This window comes from Prinia subflava, chromosome 4 (assembly GCF_021018805.1).
Source record: "Prinia subflava isolate CZ2003 ecotype Zambia chromosome 4, Cam_Psub_1.2, whole genome shotgun sequence".
Lineage (NCBI taxonomy): Eukaryota > Metazoa > Chordata > Aves > Passeriformes > Cisticolidae > Prinia > Prinia subflava.
In genome coordinates, this window is record NC_086250.1 from 18,627,509 (window position 1) to 18,652,125 (window position 24,617).

Genomic DNA, 24,617 nt, shown 5'->3' on the forward strand with positions numbered 1-24,617 from the left:
TGTTCCCAGGATTCTGCAACTCCACAAAATACAGCTGAGACAATTGTGACAGCTCTTGCATAAAGTGTAAAAGTTCTAAATATCTCTGAGAAGTATTTTACCTGGTCTACGTACTTGTCTTCCTCCATACACTAGAGTGGCTCCTTCTTTTACTCCAGTTTCACAGTATTGCAGCAGCTTTTCCAAATGTGCCTTGTGATTTTGCGGACCATGATCTGTAGATCTGTCAAGTGGGTCACCAATTTTCATCTTTTTTATTTCTTCAACCTATGGGTTATCCAATTAAAATGAAGTTACATAACACAGCAGTATTGTTAAAGTGACCAGAAATTTGGAATGCTGCGTTTTTTAGTGCTATGAAGATTGCATCTAAGAAATTACTGGATTCTTAGATATAATGCTTCTCTCTTTTTAAAATGAGGCTTTGTCATTTGTTTCATAATCTCTAATTACTTCTGAAAGTTTTTGATGCTTTGTTCATGTGTATATTCTCTGCTGCTATTAAGATAGGCACATAAAATGTTAACTTTTATCAGTGGTAAATGACTTAAGACAGTGATTTCCTGTTCTTAAGCAAAATAAATGAATTCTCCAGTGGCACAGCATGGCAACTATTGGATTTTTAATAGTGACCTTTGCATTATTCTAGCTATGCTTCCAATATTCCTTTTTACTTTAACTTTACAGAAGCCTTCTTCAATCACATTGACCCGAGTTCAATAATTATTTGTAATATTATTTTCCTAGTCAAATATGAACTATCACGGAAGGTACAGTATCTATTTGACTGTCACTTATCAGTGCATTACTGATGCAAATATCTCCCTTCAGTGCTACCTTTTAACCCTGTAAGATGTTCCTGAGAAGAAGCACTGTCTGTTATAAGCCATAATGAGAAATTAAGCAACTGAAAATAAGAAACACAAGTGTCTATATAACTAGCGTATCATTCAGCCACAGTAAAACATATGCCTAAACTTTAGTCCTTGAATATCTTACCACTTTTCTAACAAACTCATCATGAATTGATTCCTCCACGAACAGCCTGCCAGCTGCAATGCAGTTTTCTCCTTTGTTGAAATATACTGCTCCCATACCCTGATCAGGAAAGAAACATTAATATTTATATGCATTTTGATCAGTCTCCCTTCCATTCTGTTCCCTTAGGTTGCATGCAGTGTTTGTGACCCCAGAAGTTTAATATAAGAAGGACATCACCAATGCAACATCATATTTATGAAATTTGAACACAATATGGCTGGTAGGGAAGGTGAATTATTATGACTGATAATTGACAAATGATTGATTGATTGATTGATTGCTTGATGAACTAAAACCTACATGGCAATAGGGAGCTCAATTCTTTGTTTTGTTGTAATTTCTAATGTATATTTCTTGTAGTGCTGCCTTTTTGGGACAGCACAAACAGTTAAATTTTGCTGGCATGAAGAAATATCTGAGTCTATTTTCTAACAGATCTCAAGGTTTTTCATGCAAAGAATCCCTGGTACTTTTTTTGGCAAGTCAAGAAGAATATTGCAATTCTGTGAGGATGTACCACAAAGGCTTTTAATAAATTTTACTTCAAATTAACATCACCATTTTTACAGCTCTGTCAAGTTCACAGTCACTGAATATGATCAGTGGGGATTTGCCACCAAGTTCGAGAGAAACTTTCTTCAGGTTAGCAGCTGCACTGTAAAAAATAAAAATAGTCATATAAACCCAAAATAGTCACGTAAACCCAATTTTTAAGATCTTTTCCCATTATTTCCTTTGAATCATAACTAGTGAAAATATATACACATCTATTGTCCAATAGTGACTTAGTAGAATTCCACATAGTGGTAAACAAACATATGTAGTTATGCTTTTTCATTACTGCTACATGCACAACATATCCAGCAAGATACTTCAGAACCAGAGTAAGCAGGGCTTATTTATGAATCTTTTGCTGAGAGTACCTCTTCATGATCTGTTTGCCAGTTGGTGTTGAACCAGTGAATCCAATTTTGCGAACATCTGGATGTTCAGAGAGGTGCTGTCCCACTAAGCCACCTATCAGGGTGAGGAAAGCAGTGTAACTGGATGGTACACGGACAATTTTTACTGCTCCAGCAGCAGCACTGTAACATAGGAGGAGCTTACACCACAAATCAAAAGCAGTATCACATCCTTATTTATATTTGCAGATTTATTCCTATGACTACAAAAAACTTGGAGCTCATTAGTGTCTCCGAATTCTCCCATCTGTCTGGACTAAAGAGCTTCTGAATGTTCCACTGCAGGTGGAATAATCTAATTTGTAACCAAGCCTGACCCATATAATTACTTTGTCACTTTTCTTCCTTTAGGGGAAGAAGAAAAATTGTGACATCAGGCAACACAGTGTATACTATAAATATGCATTTTACCAGCTTGCTCTAGGTCTCACAGTCATAACTGAAGATATAATTAGGAAAAAAAAATGAAGCTTTACAATCTAGTGAAACGTGTTTCTCTTCAATACGTTCTCTTCCAGAGTGTTAGTGTCAATTGTGTGAATTTGTAAAGGGTGTAGGCTGACAGCTCCTACCACTAACTAAAGCCATATTTTTCCAATTCTCTTCTGGGAACATGTGAAATTGCTGCATGAAAAGATGCAAGCCTAGTACCTATGAACATATCCATGTAATACATCTTCCAAAAGGTGAAGAAGTTTACCAGTTTTAGCATTATCTCTCCCAGAAAAAGGATGAGTTGAAGTTTTACCTGAACCAGGAAGAATATTTATAACGCCTTTAGGAAATCCAGCTTTAGCTGAGAGTTCTGCAAACTTCAAGGAAGTCAGAGGTGTGACCTAAGTAGAAACATTTAGATTAGGTCTCTTATTTTAATCAAATGCATGATGATGCCTTTTACATTCAATACATCTTAGTTTGGTTACAATATTCACCTTCTTACAGTACTGGCAAATTAGAAGTGATGGCTTCTTGTGGATAATAATTAATTCTTGAAAATGAGATTAGCACCGGAGCCAAACTGGAGTCAATCAATACTTTGTATCACCACGGCAGTTTGTATTACTACAAATGTACTTTCAAATATATGACACAGTCAACTTATGGCAGATCAACTTATGGGTGAAATCTGCTACATTGCCTAAATCATTTTGCCTGAACAGGGGCATCTGGGCCATCTGTAAATGTCTTTTTGCTCTTACCTGAGCTGGTTTGAGTACGAGAGTGTTGCCTGCAGCCAAGCACGCTGCGCTCTTCCATGCGAGCATCATCAGTGGGTAATTCCAGGGGATAATAATTGCACAGACACTTCAGGTGGGGAAAAACAGGGAAAGATTACATATTTGATGGCATCTTTTCAATGGCATTTCTGCATGTCAAGACTGTCACTAAGAAGAAAAAGTGATACCCACCCGATTGGCTCTTTCTTGGTGAATGTTAGATTATGGTTTGGCCGGGCCTGGTTAATTGGAATTGTAGCACCCTAAAATACAGAAGAGGGACAAATCTTCATACTTTTATAATTTAAATTATAATTTAAATTTATAATTTTTATTACAAATATATTTGCCATGTAAGTATGTTTCAGAAAGCTACAGAGTAGGCTTCAAAACCACAAGCATTTTTGCATCAGGGAAAGAAGCACAGATGCTTTTAATGTATGATTTCCTACTGTGGACATTGGAATCAAGTCCTGATTGTCAGCTGGATGAAATAACAGCACAGATAAAAAAAAGTATGGGGGAACAAAAAGCAAGGGTCTGATGAACAAAAAAAAGCTGGATGATATTCTTGATTGGTCTTAAAGATACTGGAGGAAATGCTCTTGAACTTGTGCCACGCGCTGTGCCATCAAGCAAACTCACTAGGTGAGACTACAGCAAAGCACAAGTCTCTGCACTTACCTGCATGATGAGCACAGTGACATTCTGTCCCACAAATAATCAAGAGCTGACCAAGCAAGTATACCCACTGTGACACCTCAGCTGATTTCTTAGATATTTAGAGCCACACTCGAAATCCATGTTCTCCAGCTGGAGGTGGACTATCGTTTTGTATTGACAGGGAGACCCATTCTAGGTAAAATGCTGATTTTGCATTTGTTTTTGATTCCTCAGTTACCTTTTTCTTTTACTACTTTTTAGCACTGTTTCAGAATAATAACAACATAAAAGAAGTGTAGAGAAGAAGCACTGCCATTGATCATTTCTTTTACATATTCACTTACCTGAATTTTGTCACACCATCCAGCAAAGTATCTGAATGTTTGCACAGACATTCCAATATGAGTCTTCAGAGCTAAAGTGTACACAGCTCCTGAATCAATAGACTCTATTGTCGCCAACTCTTCTTGATGTTCTTCCATCAGGTCTGCAAGTCTTTAACAGAAATGTCAAAAATCCACATCAAAAGGAAATGACATCTAACCACTGACAGCCTAAAATTATATTAGGTGTGGCAAAGAAGCATAATCAAAATAGCATTCCCATTAAAATTGGAGGTGGTGCCACCACTCCTTAACAGCAGTAAAGGATTGAACAATTGCTCATTAGTCTGCAAATGTCTTCATACTGACTGTAGTAGAGACTGGATGAATACATGAACAGTGCAAACTCACTTGAGGTGTAAGACTGTAGAAAGTATTACTAAGTTGGTAATAACTCAAAAATACATCTGCACACTTGCACAAAAGAGGCCCTACTGTTAGTTTAGTGGTCCCCTGTTCAAGTCCGTTTGCATCAAGCAATTTTTACATTCAGTCCTTTGCATTATCTCACATGCATTAGTGTTTCTCTTCAGCTTCCTTCTGTGATCTGGTACTCAGACATATAATCAATGTTCCTGTGTGATTTTAAGAGCTAAGAAAAAGTGCATTTGTGACCCTGTAAAGAGTACTCAAAACTAGATGTGAAACCTGTGAATTTTTTTCCATTCTGTAAATTCTGGCCATTTAAAACATTTGCAGAGATTTGGGGAAACGGTCTTTAATGCCTGTTTTAAGCGTATCTTGGAGCCTCAGTGTGCTGGTTTTCTATTAATTGACTTTTGGTGAGCAGGGAAGAAGCCAGTCATGGAAGTGATTTTCTAAGAGAATCTGCTGGCAGTTTCCTCCGTGCCCGACAATACCAATCAGTGACTAGTTTTGAATACTGACACCTTGTTAAACCACTAGAAAGCTGAACACGCCTCTGTGAGCACACATGTCAAAAATGAATAAACCCCAGGAAAAGCTCTCTTACTTCTGGTCCTTGACCAGGTAAGAGGGCTCCGACGGGGCCAGCCCCGCTCTGCCGTGTGGCCCACGGGCCCGGTGGGGCCGGGCCGGGCCTGCCTGTGCTGCAGGGCTGGCCGGGCTGGGTCCCTCCACCCTGCGTATGGCCAGAACAGCCCGTGGCTCATCTGAAATTCTGCCGCTGCTGAGTTTCACCAGAAACTCGCTGGGCATGGGGAGGGGAAGCCATCAGCCCTCGGCTGAAATTGAACAAAGCAGGGGCCAGTGACCAGCTATGCAGCCAGAGCGGCCACCACTGCTCTGGCCAGGCCCCCTGAGATCCTGGCACAGCCCCAGCGTGCCCTGAAATTCATCATCGTGACTGCTTCAGCCACTGCCCGGCAGAAACCACCATGACCATCCTCAGGCCCCGGGCAACATCGATCCTCTCTTGAGTGAGAGAAAAGGACAGAATGAGGACACGTAGAGAGACAACATGAAGGCACCCAGGTCAGTAAAGAAAGAGTCAAATCCCAGATGGAAGGAGAATGAGGAGGTACCTTAGCCTTGGCCTGAAATTCTTTTAGTAAGGCCATGGAGATGGACTATAATACTCTTAAATATCCCTGTAATTCATGAAAAAGTAGGGGGGAATGGAGTGTTCAAATTGTAGACATGAGCAAAGGTATTTGTGCTGAAGCAAGTAAATGTTGAAGTAGCTGTGATCTCATGAGAAGTTTGAACAGAGAGATGAGAATGAGAAGACCCTTTGCCCCTAGGGAAAGAAGACCTCTGTTCTCAGAGATGAAAAATATCTCAGAGATAGATGAAGAGAACCTTTTCTTTTGAACAGCCCAACCTCAAAATAGTATTCCATGAGTTTGACATGGCCCATGAATGCAGCTGTGGGAAGGCTGCATGAGATGGAGGGGACTTTACAACTGCAGATCTGCAGATTTCTGGGTGGCTGCTATTTATGGAAATTGAAGCCACAAAAGAACTGTTTCTTGTGGAGGAGTCTCCATGGCATGGAAGAGAGACTTCTCTCCCTGAGAGAACTGATGAAAGTTCTGATAAAATTTTCTGGAAAAACTGATGAAACTGATGAAATTTTAGTGGTAGTAAAATGATCTAAATCCCAGGTTTTGTCTCTGTACATTGTCAGCAGGAAAGAAAAGAAGGTTGTGCAGGGAGGAAAAGTGTTCTGAAGGTTTTATTCTGATCCTTATTATTTTTTTTCTATTATTTTAGTTCTGTTAATAAAGTTTTCTTTATACCCTTTAAAGTTTTGAGCCTCCTTTTCTCCTAATCTTATCTCACAGCAGAAAAGGAGTAAATAATTCCAGTGGCTGCCCTGGCATTTAGCCAGCACTCAACTGACCACATTATTTGCTGCATTGGCCAGGAAATCTCAAATTTGAGAACCAAAACCACTACACCCAGCTACAGGTGAGGGCATTGGCAGTGTTGTGTAAGAGAATGGATTTGGGCATGTCAGGGACAAAGAAGAAGGTTCCATATACAGTGTGCTCAATATCTTCTATTAATAATTTCTTAAGACAAAGCAGCAGAGCTAGAAGCTTTAATGACACACATATTATCTTTGTTTGAACGCTCAAAATCTCCAGTTTGAACAGAGACCAGAGAAGGAGGGGCCTTATTTCAATTAAGGTGGTCCAGAGAGAGCTTTTATGCATTGAGAATGGTTTGCAACATAAACACTCTGGTGTTTTATCCTGGAGAACGAGTTCCTTAAGCAAAGCTTAAGGTTTATTCTGGGGATAATCTACGCAATGTAGGAGAACTGTATTTTCTATATACCTAATACAGGTTTCTTGCAAATCTTCCAAGTGTAAAACAGAGCAGGAGTTTTCAGACCTTAAAATTTTCTCTTTAGGGCAGAGTTAACCAGATCTCTTAAGCACTCTACATTCCTGATACAAATTAAACATAAGTTTATGCATGCCTTGAATATGTGAACACTTGTGAAAAACTTAAGTGACCAGGTGTATTTAATGTTCAGTTCTGACTTGCCCATTTTCTCTTGTGATGACTACTAACTGTGTAAGAGTCCTGCAGGCCTTTTTCCGTGACCTGGTCACACACTCTATAAGATAAGCAGAATTTTTGGCTTTGCTTTCATTATTTTTTGCTAAGATTCCTGCAATGGTTTGTAAAACATGGCATTTTTTCAGGAGTAGCAATCTGAAAAATTAGCTTCTTTACTCATGTCTACTCATTCATTTGCATGTTTAGACCTGAAAAAGCAATGAAAGCTTTTCATATATCCCACAAAAGAGGCTTTCTTTATAGGGAAGCTCTGATGCTTCTAGTCACATGAAGTTTGCAAGACAGTGTTCTCCCTGCGCTTGTGAGAAGCATCATACTGTACATGAGAATCTATAATAATTGGGGTTTTATTAGCTGCCTCCAGTATCATGCTCACACTATTTAGTCATTATTACCATCTTTCTAAGACCACCCCTTCCCCTTCAAGATTCAAACCTCAGCATTAAAATATCATTAATTCAACAAAACCTCTACTTATCTTCTGAACCAATAGAACAGACAAAAATAAGAAGCAGGAATTAACTAGACACAGTGAGACAGATAACAAAAAAGAGATAAAAGTGTCTCAGGTAAATGTTGGAATCAGCTTATTGAATTTCTGCACAGGACAATTCTTCCACTACAGACCATAACCTGTTGCCCTGGTTTTCCTGGGATTTTTTAAAGCCTTCTACTTGTTTATAAGGTTGAGCCAGTTCTTTAGTTTCTGTACAATATTAGGGGTCAGTTTTTCACTTTCTCACACTTCGGAACATAAACAACCTTTCTTGTTTTTGTTCACTGTCCTTTGCTTACATATTTCTAGCCTGAAAATAATGTTGGTTGACAGCTGGTCTGGCCAGTGGGGTGAAGGGGTAGTAACCTCAGAAGCCAATCCGCTATCAGACCCACAAAATTATAAAATGAAAATAAATAAACAGGCTGGGTCTCTTTTCTGGGGAGCAGCTTTTCACTGCAGACCTCTGCCTCCGTGTTGTTGTTTTTGCGTTCCCGTCAACAACTGATGACCCCGTCTGTGTGAGAAGACGTTTGGTGAGATCCTTCCTTTCCCTCCGTCCCTGTTGTGCGGTGTTTTTAGGCAAATTGCTTTGCACTGCACCGGTGCCAGTGTCTACTCCTGTGCTGGTATGCAGGAGTCCGAGGCGTTGGAGTTTTGGGGGGATTTGTTGGAGCGGAAACACGCTCGGGTGTCTCGGCAGGAGCTTCACCGTTTGTACGAGTGGGGCAGAGGGCGTGGGTTCTTTCCCACGCCAGATGAGGCGCTCCGTCCAGAGGCGTGGTCCCTCCTGGGAGAATGCCTCATGGAAGTGCTCGAAACGGAATATGATGTGGAAATAGCACGCCTTTTCGTGCAATTGAAGCTGTTTGAGGGGGCTGCGTTGAGATCAGCCTCTCCCAGCTCGCAGAGCTCGCGGGCTGTTTCCCCCATCCCGCATGGGGACGGGGGGCTGGAGGAGGGCGGGGTCATTCTGTCAGACCGGGAACTATTGTCTGAACCCGAACTTCAGCTCCCCAGGGAGATAACCCCCACCCCTCCCTCTCCGGTCGCTGCGCCGGGGGGTCTTTCTCCCCCGGGCTCCGGTGTGGGTCTCCGGGGGGCGGGGCGCGCCCCGGGCCCCTCGCAGCTGCTCGGGCAGCAGGGAAGCGGGGCCCCGGCAAGCCCGGGGCCGGTCCCGGCTGTGCCTGCGCCAGGGCGCCGCTGGGGCGGGACGGAGGAGCCCCTCCTCCATGCCTTTCCGGCGCTGGAGGGGGACGGCGACCCAGGGGCGCGGCCCCCACTGTTCTTTGACCGGGATTCAGTCACGGTGTGGTGTCCATGCTGTGGCACGCCCATTGCGTGCCCGGTGAAGCCGGCTAGAGCGGCGCAGCCCGCTCCAGCGTCCGGGCTGGCCCCGGGGCGTGGTGCGCTGACCACTTCTCCGCCCGCCCCGCCTGTTGAGGGCGCGCGGGGCGTGGACGCCACCGGAGGCGGGGCCCCGGTGGGTTTTTCGCTGGACCCCGCCCCGGCGGGCGGGCGCACAGCCCCGCTCCGCGCAGGGACGGCTGTGCCTGCTGTGGGTGTCCGCCCTGCCGCTGGGACCCTTCTGGGGGCGGTCCCAGGCCCTCCTCTGCCCACGCCAGCCGTGGCAACGGCCGGCTCCGCCGGGTTGCCGGCGGCAGGTGGGACGGCCCCGGCGGCGGCCGAGCTGCTGCTGCCGTCTCCGCCCGAATCGATCCCGGGCGGTCAGGCTTTGCCGGGATGCGTGTGTGCCGCGGAGCCCTTGGAGCGGTCCCCGGCGGCCGGTGCCGCGGCGCTGCAGGCGGGCTCCAGCCCTGCGGGGCCTGGGGCGGGCCCGGTGTCAGCGGCTGGGCCCGCTCCCCCTCCCTTTCCCGCTGCGAGCGCCGCGGCGGCTGCGGACGCCGGGGTGTTTACGTTCAGCGCTAGCGGGACACGGCCGGGATGCAGCCGGTCTTTGATAGGAGTAAAGGGCCCCGCACTGTTGGTTCTTCCTCCGCAGCCTGGTGGACACTTCCCCCCTGTCAGGTGACAGTACGCCCGAGAGACCGCGAGCGGTTTTGGGGGGAAGTGAGAGCTAAGGCCGAACGAATGGGTGATTGTGCTGGTGCACAAGACTCATTGGGGGTTGGAGATGTGTACTCCAGCCCTGTTGGTATTGCTGCTGGTGCTGGACCTGCAGTGTCTAGTGTTCAGCCAGTCCCTAGCCGAGTGCCTGCCTCTAACCCTGTGGGACCCACAGGGCAGGATATGGCAGGTTCTGCTGCTTCATCCGGGGGTCTTCAGGCCTTCTCTATCCTTCAGGGTGTTACTCATAACACTCATCAACCCTTGCCTTGGCAGGCCTTGGCAGAGCTGCGTGATGCAGTCAGGAAGTATGGTCTGGGGTCTGCCGAGGTGATGCAGATCCTCTGGTTTTTCAGCTCAAATCTTTTAATACCGTTTGACATAAGAACCCTAGCTCGGACCCTCTTTCCACCAGTTGAGTATGAGTTCTTTGAGTACAAGTGGACTCAGCTGGCAGCCAGAGTGGTGGAACAGAACATGACACTGGATCCGGCCGATCCTAGGCATACAGTTAATACTGATATGCTACTGGGAACAGGCAATTATGCCAGGGCCGACGGACAGGTTGGTTTTCAGCCCTTGGTCCAGGAGCAGTGCCAGGAAACAGGCATGGCAGCCCTGGTCCAGACAATACAGCTGGCTACTCCCCAGGAGTCCTTTGTAACAATCGTCCAGGGAGTTGATGAGCCTTTTCTCCGCTTTGCAGGAAGGCTGACTGCTGCTGTTGAAAAGCAGGTGAGCGATCCTGCGGCTAAGCTCATGCTTCAGTTGTTTGCTCGAAGCAACTGCAATGCTGTTTGCAGGAGGATCATTGAAGCTCTTCCTGGGGATCCACCCATGTCACAGATGGTTGAGGCCTGTGCGAGGGTGACCCCTCCCAGCCACAAGATGGTTGCTGTGGCTACAGCTGTACAGCCAGCTGTGCCTACGGTCGTCCAACCGACGGTAGCTATGGCGGCCCAACAAGCTGTGGCTGCAGCCATGCAGCCGGCTGCGGCTGCTGCTGTACAGCCCGCCTGGATCATTCCTCAGGGTGTGCAGTGGCAGCAAAGGGGTGCTCGGGCCAGGAGGAAACAGGGCAGAAAGGCGCAGAAGCCTACGGCTGTCTTGTTCTTTTGTGCACGATGTGGAAGGCCGAATCACGCTGCGGATGCGTGTAAGGCAACAGTGCACGTGAATGGTCATTCATTGATCGGTTCGGGAAACACGACACGGAGCACGAAGGCGAGGCGCGTGCCGACACAAATGCCTCAGCCTCAGTCCGAACCAATAGAGATCTGCTCGGCAGGCTTGCAGCCAGCCCCCGCAGTTCAGCAGGTGTTGATGTCTGCACAGCTGAATCTGTCGTGATTGATTCGGACAAAATACACAAGGTTCCCCTGGATGCCTTTGGTCCCTTGGGTGATGTCATAAGTGCCTTCCTCATGGGGAGGTCCAGTGCCACCATTCAGGGTATCATTGTGCACCTGGGACTGATTGATGTGGATTTTTCAGGGCAGATTCATACGAGGGTCTCCACACCTACCCCCCTCTGACTATCCCAAAAGGCACACAAGTTGCTCAACTTGTTCCTTTTAAGTCTTCTGTTTCCAGGACGGAGGACTGGTCACGAGGTGATGGTGGCTTCGGCTCTACTGGGCCGCCTCAAGTGCACTGGACTGCTGTTCTGACCAAAGACCATCCTGAGATGGTGTGTACTGTGTCCATGGCTGGTGCAACGCCGTCGGAGATTCGCCTTGGTGGCCTCCTGGATACCGGGGCCATGGTGACCATTTTCTCCCTGGCGGCTTGACCTCCGCAGTGGCCTTTGAGCCTGGTACAGACGCCTGTTGCAGGCTTAGGAGGAATGCAGCAATGCTACGTGAGCCAGAATCCCGTGGTCATCACCAACCCGGAGGGACAGAAGGCCAGGGTTTGGCCTCATGTTACAGACACTGCTAAGAACCTCTGGGGGAAGGATGTTTTGATCATGTGGGGGGGTGCCACTGGGGACGGATTTTTGATGGGGGCCACTGTGATGAAGGGCGCAGAGTGTCCCACGCCTCCTTTACAGTGGCTGGTGGGCAAACCCATCTGGGAGAATCAGTGGCCCCTCTCTCATGACAAGTAGTCGCCCTTCATGAACTTGTACAGGAGCAGTTGGACCAGGGGCATCTGGAACCATCTACCAGTCCCTGGAACACTCCTGTCTTTTGCATCAAAAAGAAGTCTGGGAAATGGAGGTTGCTGCAAGACCTCCGAAAAGTCAATGCCGTGATGGAAGGCATGGGGACATTGCAGGCGGGCATGCCATCGCCTGCCATGCTTCCCGCAGACTGGCCGGTCCTCATCGTGGATCTGAAGGATTGTTTTTTTACAATCCCTCTGCATCCCGATGACAGACCAAAATTTGCCTTCACAGTACCTACAATAAACAATGCCGAATCTGCGCAGAGATATCAATGGAAGTTTCTGCCTCAAGGAATGCGCAATTCCCGGTATTATGCCAATGGTATGTGGCCCGTGCCTTGTCTGGAGTTCACAAGCAGTTTCCTGACGCTCACATCTATCATTATATGGACAACATTTTGGTGGCTGCACCCACCCAGGATGAGCTGCTGAGGATACAGCCTCAGTTGTTGAATTCTCTGCATTCACATGGGCTGCAGGTGGCTCCAGAAAAGGTACAACAACAACCTCCCTGGAAATATTTGGGTGTCAAAATTCTGGAACGGACTATCCGTCACCAAGAGGTGCAGTTTGTGCAATCGGTAAAGACACTGAATGATGCTCAGAAGCTGGTAGGTGTCATCACTTGGTTACGTCCTTACCTGGGACTGACCACCGCACAACTGTCTCCCTTGTTTGAATTGCTGAAAGGGGACACTGATTTAAAGTCACCTCGTAAATTGACCCCTGAGGCACAAAAAGTGCTGGAGGAGGTGCAGCAAGCTGTTTCGGCCCACCAGGTGTACCATATTGAACCTTCCATTGATGTCACTGTGTTCATCACCACTCCTGATTTACATCCTACAGGTATCATTGGCCAATGGAACGATGATTGGACTGATCCTCTGCACATCTTGGAATGGGTCTTCCTGCCTCATCAGCCGCACAAGACGTTTACTGCGTTGTTTGAATTGATTGCACACTTGATAATCAAGTGCCAGCAATGCTGCTTGCAATTGATGGGTGCAGATCCCTCAAAAATCATATTCCCGGTTCAGAGGGAGGAATTTGATTGGAGCTATGCGAACAACGTTTCACTGCAAAGTGCTCTAGAGGGTTTTTCAGGGCAGATCACTTATCATCTGCCCAGCCACAAGCTATTGCAAGTGGCAAAAAATACTCAATTTTCATTACGACCCAAAAACAGCCAAGAGCCAGTGCAAGGACCCACTGTCTTCACTGACGGTTCAGGAAAAACAGGAAAAGCCATTGTTACCTGGCAGGATGGATCCGAATGGCAGGTCTTGGAAGGCCATGAGGACGGGTCAGCTAAACTGGTTGAACTAAGGGCTGCCGTCATGGCATTCGAAAAATTTTCTCAGACACCCTTCAATTTGATCACGGATTCCGCTACGTTGCCGACATTGCACAGCGATTAGGTTATTCAGTTTTGAAGGTCAGTAATCCTGCCTTGTTTCATTTACTGAAGGCCCTGTGGTGTGCAATTCAGTCCAGGGTTCATCCTTATTATGTTCTGCATGTACGGAGCCACACTAATTTGCCAGGGTTTGTAGCTGAAGGTAACGCGAGGGCTGACAAGTTGGCTAACCCAGCGTGGGTAGCTCCTCAGCCTGACACACTTGCGCAGGCCAAGGCATTGCGTGGGTTTTTCCACCAAAATGCGCGTACACTGCAGAAGCAGTTCCAACTGATGGCCACTGAGGCTCGTGAGATTGTCGAGTTGTGTGATGACTGTCACGCTCTTGGTGCGCCATTGCCGGCAGGGGTTAACCCCAGGGGCCTTAAGGCCTTGGCGCTCTGGCAGACTGATGTCACCCAGGTCGCCGAGTTTGGCCGGCTCAAGTATGTGCATGTCACGGTGGACACATTCTCCTCTGTCATGTGGGTTTCGGCTCACACTGGAGAGAAAGCCCGCGATGCCATTGCCCACTGGAGGCAGGCCTTTGCCGTTCTTGGCATACTTTCCCCTGTGAAAACCGACAATGGTCCTGCTTACGCCTCTCAACAGGTGTGGCAGTTCCTACTGTCGTGGGGTGTGTCACACAACTTTGGCATCCCTCATTCTCCAACGGGACAAGCGATTGTAGAACGCGCTCACAGTACACTCAAGCGTTTTCTTCAGAAACAAAAGCAGGGGATACAGGGTGAAACCCCACACAGTCTCTTGGCAAAGGCTTTGTACACCATCTACCACCTTACGGTGCCGCAGAACTCAAATAACCCTGTGATTTTGAATCATCACCTCTCGTTGCAGGCTTCGGATGACGTGCATTAGCCTCGAGCAGTGGTCGGGTCCGAAACTTAGTCACCAAGCAGTGGGAAGGTCCCTATGACCTGATAACTATGGGGCGTGGGTATGCGTGCTTGTCCACAGATACTGGGGCACGTTGGGTACCCTCAAAGTGTGTCCGTCCTGACCTGTGACCGCAGAGGCAGAATTCGGCTAACAGGCGAGGTGGAGGCCGTGATCAACTTGAAGGCTGCCAAGTGGATGAATCCTCGAGTGATGACTCAGATGCTGATGATGGGAGTGGTCACTCTGATGGTTCCTCCACAGAAAGTGGTTGAATTTGTATATATGCCTTTTGTAAATTTGTTCATTTTTCTTTTTTTCTTTTTTCTTTTTGTAAAGTTAAAAAGGGTGATATGTTGCCCTGGTTTTCCTGAGATTTTTAAAGCCTTCTACTTGTTTATAAGATGGAACCAGTTCTTTAGTTTCTGTACAATATTAGGGGTCAGTTTTTCACTTTCTCACACTTCGGAACATAAACAACCTTTCTTGTTTTTGTTCACTGTCCTTTGCTTACATATTTCTAGCCTGAAAATAATGTTGGTTGACAGCTGGTCTGGCCAGTGGGGTGAAGGGGTAGTAACCCCAGAAGCCAATCCGCTACCAGACCCACAAAATTATAAAATGAAAATAAATAAACAGGCTGGGTCTCTTTTCTGGGGAGCAGCTTTTCACTGCAGACCTCTGCCTCCGTGTTGTTGTTTTTGCGTTCCAGTCAACAATAACCCATCTCCTACAGTGGGTCTTTAGCCAGATGCTGGCATTTGATCCTGGAAAAATCTAGCATCAGTTACAGTCTACTTCAAAATTAGTGGCAATATAGCTGTATGTTTACTGAATGTAGTGCACATGCAGGCAGGCTAAGCAAGGTCAAATCTCTGCCTACCTAACTCAGGTAGACTATTTTTAAAGCTTAGCCTTGTTTATATGGAAGGGCAGGGTTTACAAGGGAATTCTCCATCCTTCCAATGAAACTCATATAGATTAAATGAAGATATCAAGTATTTTAAAATATATTTTCCTCAAATTCTTTGCTTCCATTCATAAATAATAAAGAATGGTGGCAGTGAGAGACCACAAGATTCTTCTCTGCCAAAAGAAAGGTTGGTCAGCTAAGACCTGAGGCTGGTACACTGAAGTCAATCAGAGGGTGAAAAAATGGCTAGTCTGGATCCTCTGACAGTGGGATTATGAACATCCATCACATTCAGAAAACATACACAACAATTTTTCAGAGAAACAAAACAAGATTTGAGAGAATGAAACAAATGCGAGCTGTCTTCTACATACCTGTACATGAGTCGGCCTCTTTCCCTTGCATTCATCCTTCCCCATTCCCCATTTTCAAATGCTTCCTTTGCTGCTGCCACTGCCTTGTCAACATCAGCCAGCGAGGCAGAAGATACACTGGCTATTACCTGTGCAAAGGTAGCATTGTGTTAGCTCAAAAAGAAATAGTGGGACACAGAGAGTTACTCCTTCCTCCCAAACTTCTTGATTGGGTATAAGCATATACTTAATATCCTCAACTGTGGCAATTGCCATGGGTGAGCCAGGCTGCAAAAAGTTCAGAAACAACTGAGGTAGCAGAATTTGGAGGAGGCTGCAGGGACTCAAATTCATCAAGCTTTCTTCTTCTTCAAAGCAAGGTGCATTGTCCCACTGGATCTCAATCTCTCTTCCCATATGTAAAACCAATGTGATTATTACAAAAGCTGGAAGTCTTTATATGTGGTATCACAAATATCTAAACATGCTAAAACAACTCCCACATGTTCCCTTTCTAAGGAGTGGAGCTTCTGTTATCTTAGACTACCATAAACACACAGTATTTTAAGATGATTGTGTTTTATAAATACACACATTGTAAATCCTTGTTGCAATACAACAAACGGGACTAAGTTTTTTCATGCAGGAAAGCCAGTTCTTTACTCACCTAACTCATTTTTATACAGTTTTCAAAGACCTCATGTTCAACTCCAATTGGCTAGTGGTTTTCTTGCGACTCAGTTCATAGGTTAGTAAATGGCATTTTACATGTCCATCAAATTGCTCTATTCCTGGATAGTTTACATATCTTCTTCACTGATTCTCATGGGATCAATTTCTTGTTTTTTGCAGGTGAAAACTTATTTTCCTCACAAGAATAAATTGTTGTGCTAACTGACTTTCATTCCTATGATTTTTTCTCATGGGAACAAACAGATTAGCTGTTAGGTGCACCCAGCTGGATCAGCACGTCTAAGCCATGATATTATAGAGCCTTTCTTTTATAAGATTTCCACCTGTATGTGACAAATCCTCATACAAAACTGTTACAACTTTTATTCCATTCTATAATGAGTTTCAGGAAAAGTATCAGAGTCTGACTTCTGATGATAATGTAATTTGTGTCATTGATTTCAGCAGACTTTATTTACTCCAGAATTAAATGGACATGGACATCAAAATCACTTCTCTTACTTATAATTCACAATTATGAGTTGCTCAACCAATATTGGGTAGTTCAGGGCTGAAGTGCAACAGTATGGGTTTTCCTATTGAAAAGTTATTTTTCTTACTGGGAATTTAAAGGGATATTTTAATGTCAAACTTACCCTAAGGTAAAAAAAAAGTTGAAAAAAAGAGAGAAGTTGATTACTGACAGAAATTGTCAAGTATCCTAAAAGAAACACATCCTTAGCAAATAAACTTCTGCAATTTCTGTTTGCAAAGCTAAACAAGAATGAAATCACATCTGGGTGTGAAAAGTGATGTAATAATTGAAGTGGAAGTAGGTTATTTTTGCTTTGCAGCTTGACTCAAATGGAAAAAAATGTGGAATACACAAAATGTGAAGTAAATTGAAACTTAAAATTATTTCTAGAGTTTATTCAATTTAGTATATTGTTTTAAAATTAGCAATATTTGAATAATGTTTTAAATTTTTTAGTAGGTGGAAACAATGAAATAAACTGGTATCAATCATATTTAGAAATTACTTACTGATCCATCTGCTGGATTTATAGTGTCATATGTTTTTCCATCATCAGCATCTATAAATTTCCCATTTATGAAACATTGGTATGGCATATTCACAGTCATGTTGTTCATATTTTTTGAAACCTGGGTGAAATAAACAACAAATTTAAATTGTTTTAAATTTATAATAACTAATATTTTAATGTAGCTTAACAAATATTTGATATCTGCAGCAAATATCCAGACACATTTTAGCCTGTATATGTGGCTATTAGAAATAAAATGTAATGGGAACCAAATACAAATCTATATAAGTTTGTCTAACTAAGTAGTTCTTTGCTTTCCTATTGCATCAAGCAGTCCAATAAAATGCATTATCTTCCCTCCCCTAAAACCCAAGAAAGACTAACCAATAAGTGCAAAATAAAAGGTCTTACGTAATCAATGACTAACTCTTCCTCTTTGTCTTCTCCTCTAAGTTTTCTGACAACCATCTGAATGAAGTCTACAAACTTAGTGGCCATATATACATCTTCATTCTGTAGCTGAAGTCCACTATGCTTCTGTCTGATCTCTTCTAGCATTCTAAAGAGTTTGAAGAAGGAGTAAGTTTAATTAAAAATGAAAGAATTCTCTAGATAATTGAACCATTAGAAGGTCAAAATGGATCAAAACTGGGCCTCAGTTTGTATGCATGTGAATATGTATGTGTGTTTCTCTGACAAGGGCACAGAAGTTATGCATTTTCCTGAAATCTGTTGGTTTCGTTGTGGATGCCATTAAAAAGAAAATGTCACTTCTGGAATACTCTTAGATAAACTTCTGAAAATCAGTTACAAGAAGATATTGATAGGAAAATAGTATTTGGGACTACTCCAATATGGAGGACATTGAGACTGGTAAGTAATCAGCACAATAATCAGTTTGTTTCAAAATGCTGGTTTTATATTATGATCTGTGTTGCAAAAAGAAGGCAAATGAGGTGACCCAAGCCATGACAAACTCAGTTCATCTTTAAGCATGGGCTCAATTCTTTCTGTGAAAGGCTTCTGTTTCCCTCTGGGGAATTCTTTGCTCAGGTTCCCAGTCAGTCCCCTGGTCTGGTGATACCTGTGGCTGCACGCAGACAGGTTTGAGCATCACCACGCTCCCCAGGGCAAGCTGTTCCTGAAGTTAAGGGGAATTTTCCTTCAGTAACAAGAGCAGGATTACATCAGTTTCTCATAACTTTGGGAGAAGAACTGTACATGTTTTAACAGTACAGGTAAGAAAGGGAATAGTAAGAGTATTGAAAAACATAGAGGGATTATTTTTTTAACACCACTCATTTAAAGGCACCACTTTTTTCCTTAACTTTGGGTTTGCAATTTGGTTATTCTGAATATTCTTACCTGACAACATGCATAGAGGATGCTCCAGATTTGAAGAAGTCTGTGGAATCCTCAATCACAGCAACATTGCTTAAAATTCCCTTCCAAATAGCCTAGTAATACATAACAGAGGCAATAATGAATAATCCTGTAATAGTAAAAAGTATTTATCAAGCTGTATTTTCTATGGTATCCGTGCCTGCAACATATATTATTTCAAAGGTTTTTAAAACACAAAGTTATTTTAAGAGGGTCTAAAACAGTCTGACATGATGTCAGACAAGAAATTTTTCAGTATAATTAGATGATCAAAATATAGTATTTTGTCCATGGTAATTTTATCCAATCAGGTAAGAAACCTGAATGGTGCAATGCTAAAAATTTTCAGGCCCATTTTCAAAAGGTTTTTTATTCTCCAAATAATAAGTTCCCATTGCATTACAGAATGTGTCATCAGTGCAGGCAAGGACAGCCTGGGGCACTTTAGGAATGGATTGATGGCATTTCAGGAACATGGCCAAAGCTGAGATGTAGTTTAAGCTGCATGCATGAGATGGAAAAATAAACAATTAAATAACTGGTAATGTAATATTTCAATTAATTATAACTCAGTTTCAGAGTTAGCAGGCAGTGTCACCAACTGATGAGTTTATACTTATTTTCACATTTTTCTCAGTCATTCAATAGCTCCAGGCAGCATTTAGGTTGCTGCAAGCAGGTTCAAGCTAATCTTGAAGCAGCAGCTTAAAATATTAGTACATGAAGCTGCCTGACCTGTGCCAAAAGTTAATAACTCTGCAGCAGAGTTAGCACAAGAGAAGACATCTATGATTCATTTGCTCTGGCACAAAACTTTATGACAAATGTGGCTTGACACTACAGAGGGATGGATTTCAGGAGAGGGCAGAAAAGTTCCTCTCTGGCTCTGAGAGTTTTCTGCACCAGCTGTTCCATCCCTCTGGCAGCCAGGCCCTTGTGTGTGGTTGTGGCAGAAGAGACAGTGCACACAGGTACAGTGAGAAAACTGCTGCCTTTTGCTTTCAGATTTCCGAGACTCCCTGGAGCTTGTCCAACAGGCCCATTCTGAGCACATCCTAGTGATTAACACCACAGTGAAGAAAGGATTCCAAGAACTGCCCAGTCTGCCAGTGTTGAAAACCTCACATCTGTGAGTTTTCCTCACTCCCACCTTCATCATTTGGAGATATTTACCATTACTGCTCCTGCACTCACTGTTTTTGTATCACTTGTATCTGAAAGGAAACTTTGGAAAGTGAGACAAATAAATTCCCAATTCCTGAATTGAATCTGAATTAATATCAATAACTAAACCTTCACCCCCATATACTTTGAGTACATTTTATAAAAAATTTATTTGCATGAATAAAAAATGTGCCTTGCCAAAAAAAAAGTATGTAATGCTTTTGTCTGAATAATATCCCACTAAAGCAGTTTAGTAAATTACTCTGATATCTTCTGCAATCTTTTTCTCCTCTTCTGTAAGTTCCAGGGCAGTTGTTTCATCAGCAGAGAAGTATTTAGATGCAGGGATCATTTTTCCATCCTCAAACTGCAGATTTCTCACTAGTACCTGAAAAATGTGAGGATATGATTTTAAATTATTTCGGAGGTAGTACGTCCTTGGTTGAAGAGTTTTCAGGCATTAATAGATTGAAATAGTGAAATAAATGATGTGCAGGAAAGCTGATACGATGCAGGCAATTTAGCGCAGGCCACTTGTGCCTGTCTTTCTCTCCTAGTATGAATAGATTTTACTCCATGTAGGAAATTATTATGGATGGAGTGAAAAGCAGAACATGAATGTCTTTTCTATAGGATGGTAGAGAATTGATAAACTCCAAGTGAATTAGCTGTTAGTCATCAGCATCTGTATTTATCTAGCTTGACAATTCCACACTACTTGCCCTTCTTCCTAAAAGAATTCCATCCATGCCATTGCTAGACTGGCCACTTACCATCTTCCCATCATTTCCAAAAACGACTAGACCATTCTTTGTCACAAGTCCTGGTCTTGAAGCACCTTTTATTGTCAGCTCTTGTCCAGCAGGCACTGAAGCATCAAGTAATGATGACCCATAAAAAGTAACCACCTAAAAAGAAATGCATTTAAAAGCGCAAAGTTCCAAATGTGCTGTAAAATTTTAAGAATTTTATGATACTATTTTGAAGTTTTAATAGAAGAGAAATAAAATATAATTACCTACCCATGGAAAACATGTTACAACATTTCTAGATCTTTGCAACTCAGAACATGTAAAACTTTGCATGTTGCCTAAACCTGCAAAGCTGAGCTGTAACAATGTGCATGCTGCAACCAGTGCAGGAAAGGGAACAGCTTTTGTCAGTGTATGCTCAGAGTGAGGGGACAACTCTATAAAATTTTATAGATTTGTTTCTGCAAACTATCTAGGCCCAAATCTCCTTAAAATGAAACACTGTTATTTCCAGAGCTCACTATGTTTCATTTTGTTGTCAATACTGTGATGTTGGCCACTCTACATGGGCTGTATTATACTGTAATGCATACCTGCTTCCCAAGATGATTGGCACAGTTTGGTTCTACTCTTGGTAGCTTTGTACCATGTCTCTCTTCTTTTTTTTTTTTTTTCCAGATACTGTACTTATCTTTCTTCAAATTAAATTAATCTGTGTTTAAAAAACTACTGTGTATAGTAGTTACGACAAGTTACGACTTGTGTTCTGTGTATTTCTTTAGGTGCCTGTTCTAGATACACACAAAACATATAGTCATCAAATTAGAGCTACTCCAATGTAACAGCCACTTATATTCTGTATACATGTATGCAGATATTGTTAATTTTATAATAAAAAAGAGTCAAAAAGAGGGTATAGAGAAGAATATTCTTCTGGTTTTCAGACATACCTGTCCATTTATTGTTGTCCATGCTCCAGGCACTTTATCATGCCCTCGAATCCAATTGTGCAAAGCTGCTGCAGGTTGGTCCCAGGAGATCTAGGAAATCAAGACATGCCATGATGCACCACCACACCTTCTCAACCACAAACAAGATCATCTAATGCAGTAGAGGTGCTTAGATAAAATAATTCTCATACGGGAATTCAATTAATTTTTTATCTGTTGCTTATATGGCCCGTGTTATTTTTCAGCACTAGAAAGAAAGGTGCCAAAACTTCCTTTTCCTAAAATCAAATATATTTGTGGTAGAAAATTTCATATGGCCTGCTGGCAAACAGTGATCTTGATTCAGTGTTGTATTCATAAGTATGGTGACTTATTAAGAGTCCACTGAAACTGCAGATGCCTCATAGCTGCCTGTATATGATCCCAAATAAGACACCAAGTTTCTAAATACATGTAACTGCTAAAAGGAAAACGGAACTTAACCTAGGGCTCCCTTACATGCATCCCAAGAGGAATCTCAGGAAAAAGAGGTGAGGAAACAACTCAGTTAAAATTCATGTTAATTTTATATTACTGCTACTGTGATCTGAGTAAATAACTTTTCTAGTGCTATGCACAAAAATCCAGTGTTACTTCATACTACCTCTGCATTTTCCTTTTTCTGGATCCCTTCATATGTTGCCCCTTCTTTAGGCTGAGGTATACGAGGGGCCTTACCATCAGCAATTAGATGCACAGCTTCCACCTACATGAAAAAGGGAAAGATTTAATGTTATCTTGGTTCACCTTTTTTCCTCAGTCATACTTAGGAATCACAGGAAAAGTCTTTCTGCCACAAGGTGAATTGGTTTGGGTTTTTCTAAACCTAATATTTCCAAATTCTAAGGGACCAGTGCTGCCATGGTTAAACATGTGTGCTTCCTTGAGCTTCTTTGACAAAAGAAATAACCTCCTAAACCTAAATAAAACTTCATGGGAGTACCTATTCACCAAACTTAGAGCAGCTGTCTGAATTCTCCAGAACAAAAATGTGGCTCAGTATGATTGCATTCAACTTTTTCCTTTTTCTTTCTGCAAAGTTTATTTTTTTCTGCATTTAAATGGAGGGAGAAAAAAAAAATCTCTAAGGAGCAATGCTGAGTATTTTTTATGCATTTTCATTTATTCACTTTAAAAAAATACAAAAAAAGACAAGCATAGAAAACCCAAAACCAGTCCACCAGAATTCTGAGCTTCAAACACCATACTTCCCTTTTTTCTTATATTATATTTTTCTTATATTATAAAAATATAACATTTAATTTGTTTGTTGTTGCTGAGCCTTTAAAAGATTTTGTCTTGTAAAAGCATTTAAGAAACCTAGGGAAAGAGCCACATTCCAAACAATTTTAACTTCTTGCCATCTGTGGAAACCGAATATGCTCTGCCTGCTGTCAGCAACAAATATTCTGAGGTCACATCCGCAGCTGTTGTGCAGCTGCCCAGCTACAGTGAAGTCTAGGATTTGGCTGAGTATCACAACCTCTGTCTTTCCAAATGCATACATCTTGTCTATATTTCCTTTACTTCCAACCTCTTTTCCTCTTAAAAAGCTGGTATTTAGTACAGCTTAACATACCATAGCCTTTATTCCTTCTGGGAAGAGAAACCGGTTGTATAGGTCATCCACAGTATCATTTTGGCCAACATCACATTCTCGCTGCAGAAGTATTGGTCCAGTGTCCAAACCATCATCAGCCCAAAAAATAGTAAATCCTGCTTTCTTATCTCCTTGAATTAAAGTCCTGGGTACAAAAAAAGACTTACACTAAATACAGACAAAATGAAAGCAGTTAGGAATATTAACTCACGTGTTACACGCTCATTTTCTTCAGGAAGACAGAAAAGAAAATCCTAACAATCTTTGCTATACTTTCATTGCTCACTTCACAGTCAGGAACCCACAGTTTTGACACTGTTGATTGGTGGTCTCCACAAAGTGACACAGGAAAAGCTGCAGATGAACCCAGGCTGTCTCACACAGTTCATTGTGATAATTATTTTAAAGTATTAGTAATGATAAGGCAGAGCAAAAGGTATGCAACAGCTAAAACAGAATTTGAAAGATGGAACCATCTAACAGATGGTTTAGATAATAAGATTATTATCTTAATAATTCATGATTGTTTACTGTAATTAGCTAAGCCTTATGGCTCATCTGTAGGTCAACAAGGAAAGTGCATTTATCACGCAGCTGAAAAGGAGTTAAACTCAGAGTGGAAAATGATGGATAAGCAACTGCTTAAGTAAAAGTTATTAAGGGAATTAAGGCTATCCAGCCAGATTCTCAGCTGTTGTGCATGAACATAGCAATGCTTACATTAGACATGTTCTGATTTAGCTCAGAATCTTCCTCTGCATCCAAAGGGAACTTCAGCCACCTAAAATTTTGCAGTTCTCCTTTGGCATGTGTCTCAGAATAATGGAAAATCAGACTGAAGTGTGTTTAAGGGAGCAACAAGAAATGGTGAGAAAAATATTTCCTGCATGGTTTTAGCCATTTGTCTGCACTCAAACACCAATGCTATTTTAAGAAATACATCTCTCATGTAAGTATTCCCTCAGCAGTCCATGTTGTAACAGGATCATCTGGTTCTGGCTTATACAAAGGAAAATTCAATAATAATGATAAGCACTGAAAGCTACATTATTAAAATGAGTGAAGTACACTGAAGTACATATGGGCTGAACAAGGGATGAACTCCAAAGACAACTGGAGAAGTTGGCAGGTATAACAGAAGTGAAGTCTTACAGAAGTTTGGCTAGCCCGTATCAGATCTTTCACATATTTAAGCAGGATTTCTTCTGTTTTTCATTATGGAAAAATTCCAAAAGAGCACTCTAGTAAGAAATGGATATCCTCAGCATGGAGAAGAAGGTTTTATGAGCAAATGTCTCTGATGCTGAATGGGTGACAAGGTAAGAACAACTGTGTGCCCCCTCCTCTGCCCCCACCAGCTCCCTCCACAAAGGGCTGCTGATAACAGAGGGACAGCAGCTGGAAAAGACTGTAAAGGAAGCGAGTGAGGAACCCTCTGG

At 42.8% G+C, this 24,617-nt stretch overlaps 2 protein-coding genes across 2 annotated transcripts in view; one reads left to right on the forward strand and one right to left on the reverse strand.

The window, feature by feature from the left end:
* ALDH1L2 (aldehyde dehydrogenase 1 family member L2) overlaps positions 1-24,617 on the reverse strand; it is a 38,966-nt gene that overhangs the window by 3,464 nt on the left and 10,885 nt on the right. Inside the window, exons 4-20 of the mRNA XM_063395729.1 lie at positions 23,158-23,323; positions 22,183-22,284; positions 21,540-21,629; positions 20,611-20,745; positions 20,100-20,225; positions 18,656-18,747; positions 17,702-17,849; positions 17,289-17,408; positions 15,594-15,721; positions 4,228-4,378; positions 3,413-3,483; positions 3,203-3,308; positions 2,752-2,839; positions 1,965-2,058; positions 1,600-1,696; positions 1,000-1,098; positions 102-267 (exon numbers count right to left, since the gene is read on the reverse strand). Of these exons, the coding sequence (XP_063251799.1) occupies positions 102-267; positions 1,000-1,098; positions 1,600-1,696; positions 1,965-2,058; positions 2,752-2,839; positions 3,203-3,308; positions 3,413-3,483; positions 4,228-4,378; positions 15,594-15,721; positions 17,289-17,408; positions 17,702-17,849; positions 18,656-18,747; positions 20,100-20,225; positions 20,611-20,745; positions 21,540-21,629; positions 22,183-22,284; positions 23,158-23,323 (1,979 nt within the window). The remainder of the gene's footprint in view (positions 1-101; positions 268-999; positions 1,099-1,599; positions 1,697-1,964; positions 2,059-2,751; positions 2,840-3,202; positions 3,309-3,412; positions 3,484-4,227; positions 4,379-15,593; positions 15,722-17,288; positions 17,409-17,701; positions 17,850-18,655; positions 18,748-20,099; positions 20,226-20,610; positions 20,746-21,539; positions 21,630-22,182; positions 22,285-23,157; positions 23,324-24,617) is intronic.
* Positions 7,796-10,711, forward strand: LOC134549779 (basic proline-rich protein-like). Its single transcript, XM_063395731.1, has 2 exons — positions 7,796-9,805; positions 10,551-10,711. Exons 1-2 carry the CDS (start codon positions 8,409-8,411, stop codon positions 10,570-10,572), a joined length of 1,419 nt encoding a protein of 472 aa, XP_063251801.1. The 5' UTR covers positions 7,796-8,408; the 3' UTR covers positions 10,573-10,711.